Source organism: Camelina sativa, chromosome 4 (assembly GCF_000633955.1).
Source record: "Camelina sativa cultivar DH55 chromosome 4, Cs, whole genome shotgun sequence".
Taxonomy (NCBI): domain Eukaryota; kingdom Viridiplantae; phylum Streptophyta; class Magnoliopsida; order Brassicales; family Brassicaceae; genus Camelina; species Camelina sativa.
In genome coordinates this window covers 3,474,413-3,494,496 of record NC_025688.1, presented here as the reverse complement: position 1 = coordinate 3,494,496, position 20,084 = coordinate 3,474,413, and the positions used below count along the sequence as shown (strand labels likewise).

The following is a 20,084-nucleotide window of genomic DNA, read 5'->3' as shown; positions in this document are numbered from 1 at the left end:
TTAAAGGTGTAAGCGAATACCGGGGTCATTGGTAATTTACCTACCCCTCGCTTCCAAACTTTGTGTGATCATTTGACTCAAAAGTAGAATAATGAGGTCACAAGTAATTTACCTACCCCTCTAAACTGATCAAAATCATCTCATATTTTGTTCTTCTCTCTTCTAATTGCACAGTCTTGTATGGCCCGAAGAAGAAGTCTAGTCCACTGATTTCCAACTCCCTAGGCAAGAGAATTAAGTCCAATTAAATCCTTATAAAATTTGAGACAATGTTAGATCAATCAGATATCCATTGAATAAGGGCTTTCGAGATTGTTGATAAGGCTCATAGTCTTTCTAAGCTTCAGTTCTGAGATCAAGCATAAACAAGTAATCATTAGAGTGTTAGTCAAATAAGAGAAATCATTAATCAAGATCATAATTTCCAAAGACAAAAATAAAAATTTTGAAAATTTTGACTCAAACTTTATGGTTTTGACTGACACAACTGAAACTCAAAAACAAAAACGTAGTTAGTAGACAACCTCCCCCAGACTTAAACAACACTGACTCCAGTGTTATCAAGTAAGAGGAAAGCTAAAAGAAACAAAAATATATGGAAATTGTAATGAAAAGATGAACTGATTCTCGGGTTACCCATTGGTGTCGACCGACACCATTGCAGTGTCGATCGACACCCTTGGCGAATGGTGAATTCATGGCCGAAACTCCTTGTTAGTTGTAGTTAGTTGTGTTGATGTGTTGTTAGATCAATCCTTGGATGATTATTCTGTTAAGAAACATTCAAACACAAGTTAAAAGCAACATGATAAATAGATAGTTCATAATTTCAAACAAAATTCAAACAAAAACTGACTCAATGCAAAACGAAAAATGACTCAAAAGCAAAAAAAAAACCTAGAAGTGGGTTGCCTCCCACTAAGCGCTTGTTTTCAGTCATTAGCTTGACTGTTTTGAAGCTCAGACGTCCGGTGGATCGGAAAGTGGCAATGAATGATGCCGAGAGGAATGTCTCATCATCCAAGGTGGTGTATAAGCTTTAGAAGAGTGAGGTCTACCAAGGACATGAGGAACATGACCAAGCCACGAGATTATTGTAGAGCGTTTGTTTCTAGGTTTGGGTAAAGAAGATGCATACCTTTGCCTTACCTGAGGACTCTGGAGTGTGGAGTGGGGGGGCTTTCTGTTTGGGAACAACTTTATGATTTGGAGCATCAGTTTTAGACAAGATCTATCTCGGATGTGGAGGGGTGTCGACCGATGCTAATATGGTGTCGGTCGACACTGAGCCTGATGCTCGTGTATTTGCTTCTTTGCAGCTTATCTCAGCAATCTTCTCAACAGAAAATGTATGTCCATCAATGGTAGGAGCTCTCCTCAGCTTATGCATCTCAAAGTTCACACTTAAACCATCCACATTCAGTGTTATGTGTCTCTTCTGCACATCTATGATGGCACCAGCTGTAGCCAAGAAAGATCTTCCTAAGATGAGAGGGCCTTTAGACTCTTTATCATACTTCAGCACCACAAAGTCAGTGGGAATCATGAACTTTCCAACCTTAATTGGAATATCCTCTTAGACACCTTCAGGAATTCTCTGAGATCTATCAGCTAAGATAAGAAATAATCTAGTTGGCCTGAATTCTGTCATCCCAAGTTTCACAACAACAGAATGTGGCATCAAGTTAATACTAGAGCCTAGATCACAAAGTGAGTGAGCAAACCGTTCTGCAGAGATAGAACAATCAAGTACAAAGCTTCCATGATCTAGTAATTTCTCTGCAGTCCTACACTGAATCATTGCGCTCATTTTCTTAGAAACAACCACCTCTTGCTTCTTCTCTTTCTTTTTCTGTGGAGGCTGGTTCAAAAGAATTGCACTGACATCCTTGGTAAGTAGTGCTCCTTCTTCAGGGCTCAAACCATTGGACACCATTCTCTTCACATACCGCTTAAGTGGTGGTGAAAGCTTTACTGCATCAATCAAAGACATCTCAATCATCACCTTGTCCATCATTGCCTTGCATCTAGCTTCCTCCATCTCCTGCTTAGACCTTCTTGGCTTAGGAAAAGGAATCTTTGGTCTGTACACCCTCTCAACAGCTGCTGGAACCTGAGATTTTGTGTTTTCCGATTATGTCTGAGAAGGGTATCATCTGAAGTCGAGAGTTTGGTCGATTTCTCCCCTTGTTCTGCAGAAAAAATTTCATCACCATTTTCATCTCTCACTGATATGGCATTGCAAGCATGTTTAGGGTTTGACTCAGTTCTTCCAGGGAGAAAACCCTCTTGCTTTTTAACAGATCCAGCAGTTTGTGCCACTTGACTCTCCAGCTTTTTAACATGAACATTCAGTGCATCAATCCTCCCAGTAAGCTCATTGTAGACATTGTCGATTTTTCCATTGAATGTCACTATCATATTCTCCTATCCCTGAAGAAGCTGCTCAAGCATGACCTCCATTCTACTCTCCAAAGGAGTTTGTGGAGGTGGAGACTGATAGGAAGAGTTCCCATAAGTCCTTGTGAAGTTGTTCCCTTATTGCTGCTTTTGAAAATCAGGCTTAGGAGTGTAGCCCAAAGAGTTCCCACTGTAAGGCTTGTTGTTTTGCTGATTACCGAATCTCTGACCCTGATTTCCATAGACAAAGTTGACATTTGTTTCTTTATTCCCTGTCTCAGGTGGTGGCTCAAATGTCTCAAGTTCAGCAGCAAAGTGAACTGATTTCTTTCCCACAAGAAGATTATGCATTGAATCTAGTTTAGCATTGACTGAAGCTAACTGGTTTGAATCAAATCCTCCATGCAATCTCTTCCTTTCAGCATCAGTTCTCTTAGTACTATTACTGGAGGCCAAATTCTCAATCAAAACTTCAGCATCTTCTAGATATCTTGTCTTGAAGTTGCCATGGCTTGCAGCATCCAAAGCCAACTGATACTCCCAGTCACATCCTCTGAAGAAGATACTCAACAGTTGTACCCTTGAGAAACCATGGTGTGGGCAATCCCTCTGATAATCTTTGAATCTCACCCAAGCTGCTTTGAAGGCTTCATCTGGTCTCTGCTTGAAAGAGGACAGCTTGACTCTCAACTCATCTGACATTGCATCATCATAGAAGTAGTTGAGGAAAGCCACCTTGATGTCATGCCAATTTGTCAATGATCCAGCTGGTAACTGCTTCAACCACTGAGATGCCTCTCCTACAAGTGAGTAAGGAAAGAGTTTGCAGTAGATGTAATCCTCAGTCACTCCATTAGCCTTGATACTGGTAACAAGGTCCTCAAAATGCTCAATGTGGTCCAAAGGCTTCTCATTGGGCAGGTTAGAGAAAGGTCTCTGCCCAACTAGTTGAAAGTAAGTTGGTTTCAACTCAAAATCATTCCTCTGGAATGGAGGAGGAACAATAGCAGACCGGTTCTCATATACAAGATCAGCATGGTTGTAGTCAGCAATGGTCCTGATCAAGTCTCGGTTGTTCTCCTGTCTTCGAACCAGATTATTAACGTGGTTTGCAGCTCCACGTCCGTCTGCAGGAAGGGGGTGTCGATCGATACCCTGTTGGTGTCGATCGACACCATCGACAACAGCAGCTTGCTCGTCGCCAACAACAACTTCAGCAATAACATTCCCTTCTGCATCAAGCTTTTGACCCTGCTCGTTACGTAAGTGGCCCTCTTGATCCCTCAAAGCACCATCCTCATCACGCATCAGAATGACTGTGTTAACCATCTTCAAGGATTTGGCTGATTTTCAGTTTTCACGCTCTAGCTTTCCCAACTCTTGGTTTGTAAGCTTCACAGTAGGACCAATCTTGTTGCTCCTTGTGTTAGGCTTATTAGGCATATACCTGAAACACCAAAGAGAAGAAAAACAAAAACGTGTAAGTAGAAAATAAAAACAAAAATTTAGACGAAATTAAAAACTCATATCTAATGGTAGATCAAAGAGTCCCCGGCAACGGCGCCAAAATTTGATATGCTCAAATTAATCCCTAGAGCTACTCTCTCAAATTAAGAGATCACTACAGTACTTAGGCGTCGAATTCCACAAGAACTCAATACTACACAATAAATTATAGAGTTTTATGATTACGCTAAACAGATTAAGTTGAATTAAATAAGATGCAAAATATTAAAAATAAAACTGTTGTAAATTCAGAGGATCAAAAAGCTAGGACTAGGGAATTTCTCAGGAAATTATGAAATATTAAATCAATAATTAAATAGGATTCAAGCAATTAAAAATCAGATCTAGAACTCTAAACACAATTTGTAAAATAAATCAGTTCTCACTGCAAATATTATCTAAGTTTAAAACCAGAAAATCCAAATCTCTTTGTAAAATTCTAGGTTAAAAATCAGCTTTAAATTTAGGTTTAGATAAGTTCACAAAATTACTAAATCAAACCTCTTTGCAGAAAGTAATTTTGCTCATCAAAGGTTTTAATCAGGAAAATCAATTATATTCTCATATCAATTTATTTTCCTAGGTTATTAATTCTAGGTGATCAATCAAGAATTAGTATGAAGAACAACCTATAATGAAGATCTAGAAAGATAATGAATCCTAAATAAACAGATCTAATAAATCATAAAATCTCTGTGAAAAACCTTGAACCTAACAAGCAAACTACTCAGACATATTCAATGAAGAACAAATCATAATTCTGAATAATAAGCAATTGAAATTAAAAGAGTAAAAGCGAGTTTAAAAATTCTTCTTCTACAAAGCAGATCTCTCTCTCTCTCCAAAGCTCTCAAAATCTCACAGGGTTGCAGGAAAATAAAATTTGCTAGAAAATAACTTCAGGGTTTCTAAAACCTAAAAATACTATATATATATATGTCCTAAAACACGTCCAGGGACTAATGATGTAAATATGGAAAATTTCGGGCAAATTTGTAAACTTCCAAAACTTGCTTCTCTCTCGGCTAAAACAGGGTGTCGATCAATGTTATGGCAGTGTCGTTCGACACCATCACTCTGAATCGAATCCAGCTTCTCTTCCTTGATGAATTGCTCCAAAATCTCTCTAATTGCTTCATTTTGCTCATTACATGCCAAATTCCTATAAAACCTGTAAAGACTCTCAAAGAACCTAAAAATACATCAAAAGACTCTAAAAGACTTCTTATACCATGGTTAAAAACCACAAAAACCATGATATATCAACTCCCCCAGGCTTAGCCTTTGCTTGCCCTCAAACAAAACATAAGTTTAGACCTGTGAAAGAGGTTTGGAAACTGGGAACTCACTCAACTGCATGATGATTCTTATTCGCACTCTTCATTTACTTGACTCAAGATCTTACTTCTTATACTTAACCATGACAAGCATCAACATTCCTTACTCAAATCCCACAATCCTTTGGAATCTCTGAAATCTCCATTGTCATCTCATTAGTCAATATTAAAGCACAAATAAGGTGAATTCTTACCAAAGGAATATCGATCAATGGCATATGGACTCTCTTCAAGCCAAGACATTCTTCATACATCTCCTTTCCTCTCCCTTTTCTCACTTCCAAGGGGTTGATTTTTTTTTTTCAAACATTTTTTTTTTCTGAATTAAAGGTGTAAGCGAATACCGGGGTCATTGGTAATTTACCTACCCCTCGCTTCCAAGCTTTGTGTGATCATTTGATTCAAGAGTAGAATAATGAGGTCACAAATAATTTACCTACCCCTCTAAACTGATCAAAATCATCTCATCTTTTGTTCTCCTCTCTTCTTTTATTTTCTGATCTTTTTTTTTAAAGTACTGAAGGGAAGAGAGAGAGGAGACATACTTTGAAAAATTGCACAGTCTTGTATGGCCCGAAGAAGAAGTCTAGTCCACTGATTTCCAACTCCCTAGACAAGAGAATTAAATCCAATTAAAATCCTGATAAAAGTTGAGACAACGTTAGATCAATCAGATATCCATTGAATAATGACTTTCGAAATTGTTGATAAGGCTTATAGTCTTTCTAAGCTTCAGTTCTGAAATCAAGCATAAACAAGTAATCATTAGAGTGTTAGTCAAATAAGAGAAATTACGATTTAAGTTCATAACAGTAAATTTAAAGCGAAAACTAAACAAAACGATATCCCATCAAAATGGTTCTAATTTTTGAAATGGTATAATTTTATTTTTTGGTCTCATTTTGTTTTATTCGCCATATTCTTTTTTTTTTGTCGACTCTGCTTAATATCTCTTGTATTTTTTGTTATTTTGCTTTATTCGTGTATATTCTATTTTTTTGTGTTGATTCTTGTATTGTTGCATTATTTCATAATTCTTAATCATTTTTTTTTTACTATTCTAAAATAATTATCGTTTTTTTATCATCAGTCAAATTCATAATAGAAAAATGTCAACAAATTTACAATGAATCATAGTAAAAATATGAATTTAAATAATACTAATATTTATTATCTCTATAATATTTTAATTTCTTATCCAACTCTCAAAGAACTCAAAAAGTGTATTAGTGGTTAAGTTTCTTAAATTCTTATTAACGATTTAATCTACAGTCATCACCGGCGGATTTTAAATTAACTAGAGTCAGTTGAATCATATATATACACATTATTTAGTCAGCATTTTATTTTTCTAACAATTTAGGGTTTTGTGAAAAAAAAACCTTAACCGCCTCTTCACCAGCGCCGCCTTGGCTCTTCTCAAAACTCCGATTTGTTCTTCTCAGGTAAGCAAGCTTCTTCGATCCTCATCCTTTCCTTTTTTTTTTTCATTTCTTCCTTCTCTAAGGTTCGTATCAAAATCCTCGTAGAAACTTTTAATCGGAATCAATTTGTTTTCATCGTGTTCGCTGTTGTGTAGAAATCTCTAATTCCGATTCAGATCTCTAGATATTGATGTTTCCGTTATCGAATCTGTTGCTCATCGCGTATTTGATTTTGATGTTTTAGAGAAGAAGAGATGTCAGTAATGGATGAATCAGGCATGTTCAAGGTTCAGCAAACCATCGGAAGTGTATTGTGTTGCAAGTGTGGTGTTCCCATGCCACCAAACGCAGCCAACATGTGTGTGAATTGTCTTCGTTCCGAAGTCGATATCACTGAAGGTTTGCAGAAGAGTATTCAGATCTTCTATTGCCCTGAGTGCACTTGTTACTTGCAGCCACCAAAGACTTGGATCAAAGCTCAGTGGGAATCTAAAGAGCTTTTGACCTTTTGTATCAAAAGGTTGAAGAATCTCAATAAAGTGAAGCTTAAGAACGCTGAATTCGTTTGGACTGAGCCTCATTCCAAGAGGATTAAGGTTAAGTTGACCGTTCAAGCTGAGGTTCTTAACGGTGCTGTTCTTGAGCAGTCTTATCCTGTTGAGTATACGGTTAGAGATAATCTCTGTGAGTCTTGCTCTAGGTTTCAGGCTAATCCTGATCAGTGGGTTGCTTCTGTTCAGCTTAGGCAGCATGTTTCTCATAGGAGGACTTTCTTTTATCTGGAACAGTTGATTCTTAGGCATGATGCTGCTTCACGAGCCATTAGGATCCAGCAGGTTGATCAGGGGATTGATTTCTTCTTTGGGAATAAAAGTCATGCTAATAGCTTTGTGGAGTTTCTGAGGAAAGTTGTCCCTATTGAGTATCGCCAGGACCAACAGCTGGTGTCTCATGATGTCAAGAGCAGTTTGTACAACTATAAGTACACTTACTCTGTTAAGATCTGTCCTGTTTGCCGTGAGGATCTTGTATGCTTGCCTTCGAAAGTTGCTAGCGGCTTGGGAAACCTTGGTCCACTTGTGGTGTGCACTAAAGTATCTGATAACATCACTCTACTTGATCCGAGAACTCTAAGGTGTGCCTTCTTGGATGCGAGACAGTACTGGAGATCTGGATTTCGATCTGCGCTCACCAGCAGACAGCTTGTGAAGTACTTTGTGTTTGATGTTGAATCGCCCGTTGGTGAGGCGACTGTTGGAGGGCAAAAGTACGCTCTATCCTATGTCCAAATAGCCCGTGAATCAGACATTGGTAAGATGTTTTATGTCCAAACCCATCTAGGACACATTCTGAAACCGGGGGATCAAGCTCTGGGCTATGACATCTATGGAGCTAATGTGAACGACAATGAAATGGAGAAATACCGTCTGAGTGTGAAGAATGGGCTTCCTGAAGCGATTCTGATCAAGAAATGTTACGAGGAGCAGAGAGAGAGGAAGCAGAAGAAACCCCGTAACTGGAAGCTCAAGTCGCTTCCAATGGAAATGGATGATTCAAGAGGCAGGGTTGATCCGGAGAAGACAGACAAGGAATACGAAGAGTTTTTGAGGGATCTTGAAGAAAACCCTGAGCTAAGGTTCAACATATCCTTGTACAAGGACAAGGATTACCAAGCTTCTGAGACTGCCTCAATGACAGATGGAGAAGGTGCACCAACTGTGCCTATTGAAGAATTGCTTGCTGATCTTGACCTCAGTGAGGAGGAAGAAGATGATGATGACGAGGAGAACATGGCCGAGTAACAACTTCCTTTCTCCGATGCTCAAAAAGGTTTTAAGTTTGATCCCAAAACTTTTCTATGGTACTCTTGTGTTTCAAGTTTTGCCTTTTAGCTATTATTTGTCCAAGTTTTGTTTTGAATGTAAGCTCAACCGTTTCTTGTTCTGGCTACTCCATGTGTTGAAAATTTCTGGCTATTGTACTTGGTTTGAAATTTTGATTTTGGATATTCGTAATTTTTACATAACAGAAGTTAATCTAAAAGACTCTTCATTGTAAAAATTATAATAAACGCATCGGTTACACATAAACCAACCATTCTGAAACCAAAACTTATAGCCCCTAAACTGTTAACCAAAATAGTAACTACCAAAATGCCAATTACACACACCATGGCATGACTATAAATCACTCACCCATAAAAAAAAAAAGAAAAAAAAAAAAGAGAAAAAAATTATTTACTTTCAGTACTGAAAAAAAAAGCACTCCAAATTTAAGGAAATATTGTAAATTTAGTAGATCTTTCTTCTTCTTCTGTGCTTCAAAGTGAGAAGCTTTAGGACTAAAATTGTAGAGGAGAGGCATCAAGAAAATCTACAGCAGAGAAGAGTGTGTCTCCATCCTCCTTTTTGTCTTCTCTTGTCAGCTTTTGCCATTCTTACAGGGCTACTGTTCCATTCTGATTGCAATCTGCAACATAAAAAAATCATCAAAACTTCAGCAAAGAGGTTATATGTTTTGTAAGTCTCATAAAGTGATGAGATGAAGAATCAAAAAAATACATAGGGAAAGCGAAGGATCTTCCGCTCGTTGTGCTTGCATCGGATCGAACAGAGAGGCTTCCAGAGTATGCAATTGGTCCTGAGTATGTTATGTGACCTGAAATAGAAACTGATTCTGCTGCAGAGAAACTTGTCTCTCCAAATCTGCTCGAGGAAAGGTTATCATCTTCGTGAGAGTTTTCCACTAAGCGGTTTTGCTGATGATTCTCAGTTTCAGGCTTGTCAGGGTCGTTGCAAGTTTTGTTTGGTTCTTGAGAGGTTGTTGTAGAAGCAGTGGAAAGCTTCTCCTCTGTTTTTTCAGGCTCTGATTCGAGACCAGTGGTTTCTAAGCTTCTGTTTTCCTTGTCCTGCAGTCACACATCAGCAAGTTAGAAACTTTTGGATTAGATAACTAAAACTTCATTTGATGGTTTAGATTGATGAAATGTATTGCCTGAAGTTGAGGAGGAGAATGTTCTTCATGTCTGTTGCCATTGAGAGATTTTTGCTCATCTTCCCTTGATAGAATATCTCCCAAGGTCAACGATTCCGCTAAGACATTCTCCGATGAAACAGCCACTCCGTCCTTCAAATTCTCTTCAGATTCAACTTCAGGAGAAATTTCAGATGGATTTGAAGCAAGCATGGGCGAGTCCTTGGTTTCATCTGTCACAATCAAATGCTCTTGATCGTAATTGCTAGAACCTTCAGCATCAGCAAAATCTTCTCTTGAAGATTCTTCAGCATCTTGGACTGTCTTAGTACCATTACAAACCTCAGAAACATCAACCTTACTATTGCTGTCTTCCAAGGACTTTGTTTCTGTAGGATTCACATTTGTTTTGTCTGCTTTCTTCAATTCCTCTGAGGCACACTGGTTTGAGTTAGAGCTGGACTTTACAGAATCCTTCTCGCCAAATAAGAACTTCTCTTGAACAGGAACACCTTCATCGACACATATATCTTTGACGACATGGTAACCATTCTCCTTGTAACAAACAACAATCTCAGGTAAATCACAAGCGGTAACATTCTTGTCCATATAGAAAACTGGATCAAGTTTCTCAGGAGAATCCCCTTTAGCAGCAACACAATCATGACTAGCATCTCGAATTTGCTTCCTAGCCTCATCGGAGTCTGCACAAGAATGAGGTTCCAATATGTTTCCATCGTTCTCTCCAATATGTTTCCAATATTTTTTTTTTTCTTCTTCACAAAGCTTACACAAGCTTTTGTTTCAAAACAGCTGCAATGCAATCAAATCAATCAAATTTATAATTTTTTTTATTAACATTAGAATTTTCTCTTTCACAGGAATATCAAATAAACAATTGGAATTTGCAGAGAAAGAAGAATCTGGAACTGAAAAAAAAATCCAAGTTGGATCTAACAAAACAAAACAAATAAAAAAAAACAAAACTAGAGGAATATAAACAGATCTAACAACAAGAATCCAAATGTGAAAAAAAAAAAAAAGTCTAAACATGAATCAAAAGATAAAAACTTTAAGAAGAATCTTATCATAGAACAGTGAGGGAACAAATCACAAACTACAAAAGAAGACTTACTTGATTAGTAAAATACACAGACTCAGCCTTCTTCCTCCATTAACAAGGGAACAAAAACCCTAAGAACAGAAGATTCCGAATCACTTGTAAGAACTAAAAAAAATCAAACCTTTTGAATAGAGAAAAAAAAAAAAGCCAGATACTTTTTGGCTGTTAATAAAAAAAAACTCGAAAACAAAGTAAAAAAGGGATGTTCAAAGGTCAATTAAAAAATCACTATGTCTGCAATAAATAAGAAGAACACAGAGAGAAGAGAAGAAAGAGAGAACAAAAACTTAATAAGTCTAGTAGTAAAAAGGGAGAGAGGGTACACAATCTCTTTCTTCTTTTAATGCCTCTCCCCTCCCCTCTTTTGGTTTTCAAACATTAAATTACAAAACCAAACCAAACCCTTTCATCATCATAATAATCGAAATTCCTCAGCCATGGAAAACAACATTTAATGCCCACCATTTTTAATTCGAAACCAAAAAAAAACAAAAATATATTAGCGGAAAAAAAATGAAAACTTTCTTGAATCATTCACTTACCTATACACTAGAACCTCTTCATTTTCTACGGAGGGAGAAAAGGAAAAAAAAAATGAAACTTTTCTAGGAAAATATTGAAAGGTCTCTTCATAATCATGAGATCATCAGCAATAATAATAAAAAAAAAAATTAAAAAATCGTACCTTTTCTCTGCCTCTGTCTCTCTATCGAGTGTATGAACTATTAGTGGAAAAGATTGAAACTTTTTTTTTTTTTTCTTGGAGAAAAGGGAAAAAAAGATTGGATTTTTTTTGGTTTTGATTTTCCCGGAAAATAAAGAGGCGGTTCAAAAGGGAGAAGAAGAAGAAGAGAAAGCTTTAGAGAGCTTTGGAGAAATCGGATCTGTGAAACGGTGTACTACTACTCCTCCTCCAAAGAGAGTATTTTTCTCTTTAAGGATTTGACTTTTTATTTTGTTTTGTTTGGAAGATTCAGATTTATATATAATAGACAAATGAAATATATAAAGTTTTTGGGATTTATAGAGAAAACAAATAAAAAGTCAACTATCTGCCAAAAGAATTTGGTTTAAGCGGTTCATATTTTTGTCTCTTCTTCTCTTCTCTCCATTTTATTTTATTATCTGTTTTAAAAATAATTAGTTCTTCACTTTGTGTTTCTTTTTTATTCTTTGATAATTTCGAAATTTGTGTGTTATTATTATTATGAGTACTTTTAGTCCTAATGGAAAGCGTTGTACAATTTGCTGTTTTTATTTTTTTTCAAAAAAAAAAAAAAATCTTTACTTTAATATAATTATTAATGGTAGTTAGTTAGTGGTTCATATAATATCCATGAAAATGATATAGACGTGAGTTCTAAGTCACACCAATCCTTTAGTTTCTCATAAATTTCTTATTGCCACATATTTATTATATATGGTTCCTTAGATACATGTGTAAATGAAAGCAGTTAAAAAATAATAATACTGTAGTATCCAAAACCTCTGTTCTAGTGAAATATTTATTTAAAATGGTTTTTTTTTTTAAATTATGTTAAAGCCTATTATATCTAAGCTTTGTAGCCTAAACCATAGATTAAGCGACATATACAAGAACAACTAGTTTTAGTTTATTTATGCATTAAACCGAGGATGTAGATTATCTTTGTTACGGTACGTCGTCGTGTTACAACACTCGATAAACGTAGTTTTTTACTAATATTTTGTTAACTATAATTGTTTAGGGATTGGGGAAAGAGGATGATTCTCGAAGGTGAAAACAGCCACAGTTGAAGTGACGCGTGTGCACCAGATATTACCTGTGCAGGCAGCTAAAACTAATGTAATAGTATTAGATTAGTAGTACTAGTAGATAAAGCTTACTTCGTCGTGCTGTGTTGCGTACGTGGAAGAGGGGAGGTGTTTAGTTTTTAAAATACAGTCGCACAGAGCCACAGCTAATGAGTACCGTACGATCTGTCCGTGTGCCAGCGAGTTTATTAACTGCTCTTTTGCTTATCGACGGCTATGTTTCGTTGGCTTACGCTAAAATGGCCCTACGTTTCATCTTCGTTTTAGCTAACCTATATATAATTACTATAATTTCAAAATTATTAAGTTATGCATTTCCAAGGCTTGCTTAGTTTTTAATAGTACTAGTTGTAGTTGATTTCTTCTTGCGAGTGATATCTATGTAGCAATGTAATGTTTTTGATAAACCATATTTTTTGTTTGTTTTGATATATGAATATTACGGATCGAAAATATATAACCCATTTTTTTTTTTATAGATTTAATATTTTAGAGTTTTTATAGGATCATCGACTAGATTAGAATAAATATGTAGCCGAATAAGCACCAATGGTCTAATGGTAGAATAGTCCTTTGATAAGCATTGGACCCGGGTTCGAATCCTGGCTATGTGCATAAGCATGTGAGCTATAATGAAAGTAAATTGAGTTGTGGAGTCGTCGAAAATCGAGCTTTGCTGACATGGCAAGGGTGAAAAAACAAGCGATTAGGGTTTACTTTCAGGCTAAGGATGTTGCCGTCGGCGGCTTCGCCAAGCCTTTCTAGGGCTTCCGAGGTCGGAGATGGTCTAGAGGTTGGTGGTTCTAATAATGAAGTGATGGGGTTGCGATCCATGGAGCAGGGAGATAGTGTAAAACCTCTGGTGGAGGAAGTGTCAGATGTTTCGGCTATGGAAGTCTCTTCGTCACTGTCGCCCGTGTCTGGGGGCCAACACATGAAAAGATCTTTCTTGCAGGTTGCTACGAAGCAGGTTCTAACTCATCAGAAGTTGACGGTGAGGCCAAAGTTGTAGTTCCAAAGGAGGTGTTTGTTGGTGCAAAGCCGATCTGGGAAGATTTTGTGGCGGGGCGTTTTCTAAATGCTAAAGCCCCTCATGTTGGTAAAATTCACATGATTGTGAATAAAATGTGGCGGTTGGGGGATAAATCATCTCTCATTGATGTGCTTGCGGTCAATGACTCCACAGTCAAGTTCCGTATTCGGCAAGAAGGCATGCGGCATCGTGTTTTGAACAGGAGAATGTGGAATATTATGGATATTCCTATGATCGTTTCTAAATGGTCTCCCTTTGTGGAAGAAACTCAACCTGCAATGAAATCCATCCCTTTGTGGATTAAGCTACGGAATGTCCCGCCTACATTGTTCACTGACAAGGGACTAGGGTTTTTGGCTAGTGCAGTGGGGAAGCCTATCCGGCTTCACCCAAAAACAGAGGCATGCGAAAGTTTTAATGAAGCACAAGTATTGGTGGAGGCGGATCTAACCAAAGAATTACCCAAGGAGTTTAACTTAACGGGGGAGGAGGAAGGGGAGATTGATACAGTTGTGGTGTACTCATACCCTTGGTTGCCACCTCGGTGTAGTTGTTGTAACAAGTGGGGGCATCTGGTTTCTACATGTCGGTCAGTGAAAAGAATTTGTCAGCTCCGGTCATAGTCGAAGTGCCTGTGCATGCAGCTGTTCCTCAACAAATGGATACCACTGTGGTGTCCACAGAGGAAAAGGACTATAACAATGTTGAGGGAAAAGTCAATGGTACAGAGGAGGAGGGGTGGACAACTCCAAAGTCTGGCCGAAGTAGTCCAGGAAAACGTATTGGTGATCTAAATTCGGAGTCGATATCCCTTCTCTCTAACTCATATGCTGTTTTGGGGGAGGAAGAGGACATTGCATAAAATCATGATCCCATTGTGGAGAAGGAGGCAACATCCAAAGCTTGTTCTGATGTCGGGGATAAGGGTGATCCTACTCTCCCTACACAACAACTTGGTGTTTGGCCTGTGGGGGAACCTCGTGGTACTCGTCCAGAGGTAAAACTGCGGCCGTCTTTGCCTTGCCAATCAAAAACAGCCCATAAAGTCGTTTAGAAACCTTCCTCCTCCGACAGATTTGACTGGGAAGCCTCCTTTGAAACCTTAATGTCGTGTTTCTCATGGAATGTTCGTGGTTTAAATAAATGTTCAAAAAATTCCGTGATTAAGCAATGGGTAGAGGGAAGTGATTTTCAGTTTGGATGCTTGTTGGAGACAAGAGTCAGGGAGAGTAAGGCGATGAGGTTGCAGAATCGCTTGTTTCGAGACTGGTCGGTTATGACAAATTATGAGGATAATACGCGAGTCGTATTTGGGTTCTATGGCGGGCAGACGTGTGGCTTACTCCATTCTATAAAAGTCAGCAAGTGATAACTTGCTCTGTTCGACTGCCAGAACAGGAGGAAGAGTTTTTTTGTTCATTTGTTTACGCATTACACACGGTGGAGAAGCGTAAGGTTCTTTGGCAAGAACTAAGAGATCACTATGATTCTCCAATTGTTCAAACCAAACCCTGGATTATCCTAGGAGAATTTAATGAATTTTTGGACCTCGAAGAGCATTCCCACGTTGATGATCATCTTTTTCTTATGAATGGCATGAAAGATTTCCAGGATATGGTCAATTATTGTTCCCTTTCGGATATGGCTTACCACGGCCCCCTTTTTACATGGTGTAACAAGAGGGAGACTGGTCTGATCTCTAAAAAGCCTGATCATGTGCATTCTCGTGTCATGTTGAGGGATGTAGCCGGTGGTTCTTTTCCACGCAAACCTTTCAAGTTTGTTAACGCATTAACTGAGATGGAGGATTTCTTACCATTTGTTGAGAGGTACTGGCGAAATACACAGCCGCTTTTTCTGTCCACTTCGACCCTGTTTCGGTTTTCAAAAAAGTTGAAAGGTTTGAAACCAACGCTTCGACAGCTAGCAAAGGAGAGATTAGGTAATCTAGTCAAGAAAACGAAAGAGGCTTATGTCACATTGTGTTAGAAATAGCAGGACAACTTGGATCACCCTACTGTCCAAGCAATGGAGGATGAAAATGTTGCCTATGCTAGATGGGATTTTTTAGCCACACATGAGGAAAAATTTTTAAAACAGAGATCTAAGCTGCATTGGTTGCAGGTGGGAGACAGAAATAATAAGATATATCATCGTGCCATCACAACTCGTAAAGCTAAAAACACCATTAAGGAGGTTGCCTGTCCGGATGGTCGAAGGGCAGTGTCTGGGACTGAGATTAAGTCAGAAGCAGAGAGACATTTCAGGGAGTTCTTGCAGTTCATCCCGAGTGATTTTGAGGGAAGTATAGTGGATGAACTTGAGCTTTTATTACCTTTTAGGTGTTCAGAATTGGATACTCAACAGCTCACACGAACTATAACGGGGCAGAAATTAAGAAGGTTTTATTTTCTATGCCGAATGACAAATTATCAGGACCAGATGGCTTTACTGCTGAATTTTATAAGTCTATGTGGGGGTTGATACGCGCGGAATTTGTTCTGGCAGTTCAATCTTTCTTTGATAAAGGCTTTTTGCCAAAGGGTATTAATTCTACTATTATTGCTCTCATCCCAAAGAAAACTGAGTTTCAAGAAATGAAAGATTATAGACCAATCTCATGTTGTAATGTATTATACAAGGTTATCTCCAAGATCATTGCAAACTGACTAAAGCTAGTCCTACCAAATTTCATTTCTGGCAATCAATCGGCATTTGTCCAGGTCCGGTTTCTGATTGAGAATATATTGTTAGCTACTGAACTGGTGAGGGATTACCATAAGGATTATGTTTCTAGACGGTTTGTCATCAAGATTGATATCTCGAAGGCTTCTGATTCGATTCAATGATTTTTCTTATCTAAAGTCCTCACCGCAATGTGTTTTCCACCTACTTTTGTACAGTGGATCATGTTATGTGTTACTACGGCTTCCTTCTCGGTACAGGTGAATGGTGAACTAGTTGTTTTTTTAGGAGCTCTCGTGGTCTTCGTCAGGGTTGCTCCCTTTCTCCATATCTGTTTGTTATTTGTATGGAAGTTCTCACCAAACTGTTAGACAAAGCTGCTGGTGCACGTCGTTTTGGCTATTACCCGCGTTATAAGACCATGGGACTCATCCACTTAAGTTTTGCGGATGATCTAATGGTCCTTTCAAATGGCAAGGTACGATCTGTTGAGGGTATTGTGGAGTTTTTCGATGCATTTGCTAAACTTTCTGGCTTGAAAATAAGTATGGAGAAGTCAACACTTTACTTGGTTGAGGTTCCTTTAACCACTACTGAACAAATTTCTGCTTGCTTCCCTTTTGCTCAGGGACAGTTCCCTATCCGCTATCTCAGACTACCTTTGATAACAACCAAACATTCCATTCGGGACTTTGCACCTCTTCTTGAACAACTGCGGAAGCGTATTAATTCTTGGACTGTCCGTTACCTCTCTTTTGCAGGTCAATTAAATCTAATTTCCTCTGTTCTTTGGAGCACCTGCAATTTTTGGATGTCAGCCTACAAATTACCAAACGCTTATCTCGTGGAGATTGGTTCACTCTGCTCTGCTTTTTTGTGGTCTGGTGCAGAAATGAGTAGTCATAAAGCAAAGGTGTCGTGGGATTCTGTGTGTAAGCCGAAATCTGAAGGAGGTTTGGGTTTGAGATCTGTTAAAGAAGCTAATATCGTTGGCTGTTTAAAACTGGTGTGGAGACTTGCGTCTAATGGTAGTTCCCTCTGGGTCCGTTGGGTACACCTCAATCTGTTGCAGAATCAGTCCTTCTGGTCGGTGAAAGACACTACTACTCGAGGGTCATGGGTATGGCAGAAACTATTGAAATATCGAGACCGAGCTAAGCCGCTCTGTAAGATGGACGTCGGTAATGGTCAGCGAACTTCTTTTTGGTATGACAATTGGTCTTCCATGAGTCTGCTTATTGATTTTGTGGGAGAAAGGGGAGTAATTGATATGGGGATCCCAAAACAGGGCACCTTGGCGGAAGCTTGGACTACACGTCGAAGAAGACGACATAGAACCACTCATCTTAATGATATGGAAGATGCTTTACATACTCAGTGGCTGAAACGCAGCAATACGGATGACATGCTACAGTGGAAGGGGAAAAATGATACGTACCGTTCAAGCTTCTCCACAAGGGACACATGGAATCACATTAGGACAACCTCCAATGTAGTTGTGTGGCATAAAGGTGTATGGTTTTCTCACGGGGTGCCAAAATACTTTTTTGTGTTTGGTTAGCTGCTCTAAATAAATTATCAACAGGGGATCACATGTTGCAGTGGAATAGCGGTGTGGATGGGACATGTGTTCTCTACCAGACTAATATGGAAACTCGAAATCATCTCTTCTTTTCTTGTGGATACGCTACTGCAGTCTGGGAGGCTCTAACGAAGGGACTATTCAGAACACAATATACAACCAAATGGGAAGCTCTTCTAACGTCTATCTCGAGTCAGCAACAATCAAGGGTAGAAGGTTTTCTGCGCAGATACGTCTTCCAAGTGGCCGTGTATACTACTCTTTGGCGAGAACGCAATCGTCGCAGGCATGGAGAAGCTGCCAATCCAACTCACTATCTCATTGAATGGGCCGATAAGCAAGTAAATGATCAACTGACTGCAATTGGAAAACTGGAAGATTGTCGCTACGATGAAGCATACCAACATTGGCTGAAGTCTCGAATTTGATAATTTTAATCTGTTCTTAAGTTGTTTTTTTTGTTTCTAAAACTATTTAAAAAATGTTGCACTAGTTGTAAAACCGTTTATTTTTATTTTTGAATATAATTTAACATTATTTAAAAAAAGATTTATATGTTAGCCGAAGCTCGAATTCATTATAATTTTATTCTTTCAAAATATGGCTTTGGATTTTACCGGTTTAAACTATCTGATTTGCGAATGGAAGAGTCGATATCATAGAGTGATATGCTATTTTATGAAAAGAAAATGAAAGGTTTTAGTTTTTAGTTTTTACAATATAGATCAAGAAGAAAACAATTTTTTTTTGTCGGGGCTATAGTATGAATGCTTGTTCATATTTCAAAACTATATTATCTCCTCAAACTTTAGGTTGGGGGAGGGTTCTGGATTTTAATAAAATAAACATGACAATACTAATTAATAGGTGCATGCACTAGATCATGTCATGTGTTATTATATATTCTCTATAAAATGCGCAGAGGTCACGTTATTTTCAATTCCCCAGATTCTAAGTGTTCTATATAACTTATCGAAAATTCATATATACAAGTTCCTTAGAATTGATGATTTTGTAAGTTTTTCTTTTTTGTCAACAAAAGAATCGACTCAAAAAAGCCAATTGGAAGAAAAATTGTTACAAACAACATGATGCGGAGATAAGCGCGCTTGGCGTGCCAAAGAACCCGCTTTAACATTTGCATTACGAGGAATATGACATAAAGAAAAAGAAAAAAACTCCTCTCGAGGAATATGATTTTGTAAGTTCTTATTTCAAAACACATAGTTCAAACTATAAAACCGTAAGAAAATTATATGATATATCATGATAATACTATTGAACCACATACCAATGTACCAAAGTGGAGGAAATGATATACTTTCCCATCTTCTTCGAGGAAAGAAGAAGAAGAAATTGAATCGAGAAAAAAGAACTCGATTTTCTTGGTCTCGAGGAAGAAGAAGAAGAGAAGAGAAGAAGAATAAACCCTAATTTCAATTTTTCCCCAATCAATTTGGTTTTATGGGTAAAGAAAACAATTTCGGGTCTAATATTTTTAGTCGGGTTAAGCCAATCGCGGTACAGTAATCGCGAATTATCGATTTTAAAATGCAAAACGTTGATTTATTACAGCTTAATTAATTTTGGTTAATTAGATAGAAATAAATTAATATAGGTGGAATTGGGAAGAATATATGTTGTGTAAGGGGAAATAGGTAGAGCCTTAAAATACAGGGGTACACGAGTCGAAACCCTATTTTAGAGGGGGTCTCATACAAACAGTCCATGTATAATTGATGTAGTTGATGTTTTTTTTTTTTGGGTGAAGATTGATGCTGATCAGTGGATGTAAATGAATGAAATGTTATTGTTTATTTTGGGTTAATCCTTCAGATTTTTTTTTCAAGTTGAACATTAATTTGTAAAAAAAGCCTATGAAATCGAATTCAATGAGCAATATAACTTTTATGTGTATCTTCAGATAGTTTGTACAGTCACATTCATTGGTGTTTTTAAAACTTTTATGTGTAACTTTTATATTGCGCTTTAAATTAGATTTTTGGGGTTAATATACTTTTTTTTTAAGTTAAGGGTAAACTTACAAAAAATAAAAGATATTTGGAGGGTTTTTTTTATAGAAATCCCTTTAATTTTCCTTACTTTTTTGCCAGATTTTCAAAACAATTTGTAAAACTTCAATTGTTTATCTAAATACAATAATTTTGATATTGGAATTTTGTGAATCTTCAGACAACGTTAGGAACCATAAAACTCAAAAAGAATT

The 20,084-nt window shown here is 37.6% G+C and overlaps 2 protein-coding genes across 2 annotated transcripts; one reads left to right on the top strand and one right to left on the bottom strand.

Annotated features, from left to right (window-relative positions):
* On the top strand, positions 6,578-8,673 carry LOC104779702 (60S ribosomal export protein NMD3-like). The gene is made up of 2 exons (XM_010504100.2): positions 6,578-6,688; positions 6,912-8,673. The coding sequence occupies exon 2, from the start codon at positions 6,922-6,924 to the stop codon at positions 8,467-8,469; it is 1,548 nt and encodes a 515-aa protein (XP_010502402.1). The 5' UTR covers positions 6,578-6,688; positions 6,912-6,921; the 3' UTR covers positions 8,470-8,673.
* Positions 8,700-10,441, bottom strand: LOC104783501 (the record flags this gene model as incomplete). Its single annotated transcript, XM_010508649.1, has 3 exons — positions 8,700-9,136; positions 9,229-9,575; positions 9,662-10,441. Coding segments are annotated over 3 exons (1,233 nt in total), but the record flags the coding sequence as incomplete, so codon positions are not given.

Bases quoted from the DNA above. Each gene is read 5' to 3' on its own strand.
- LOC104779702 (XM_010504100.2), top strand. From the start codon at position 6,922: ATGTCAGTAATGGATGAATCAGGCATGTTCAAGGTTCAGCAAACCATC.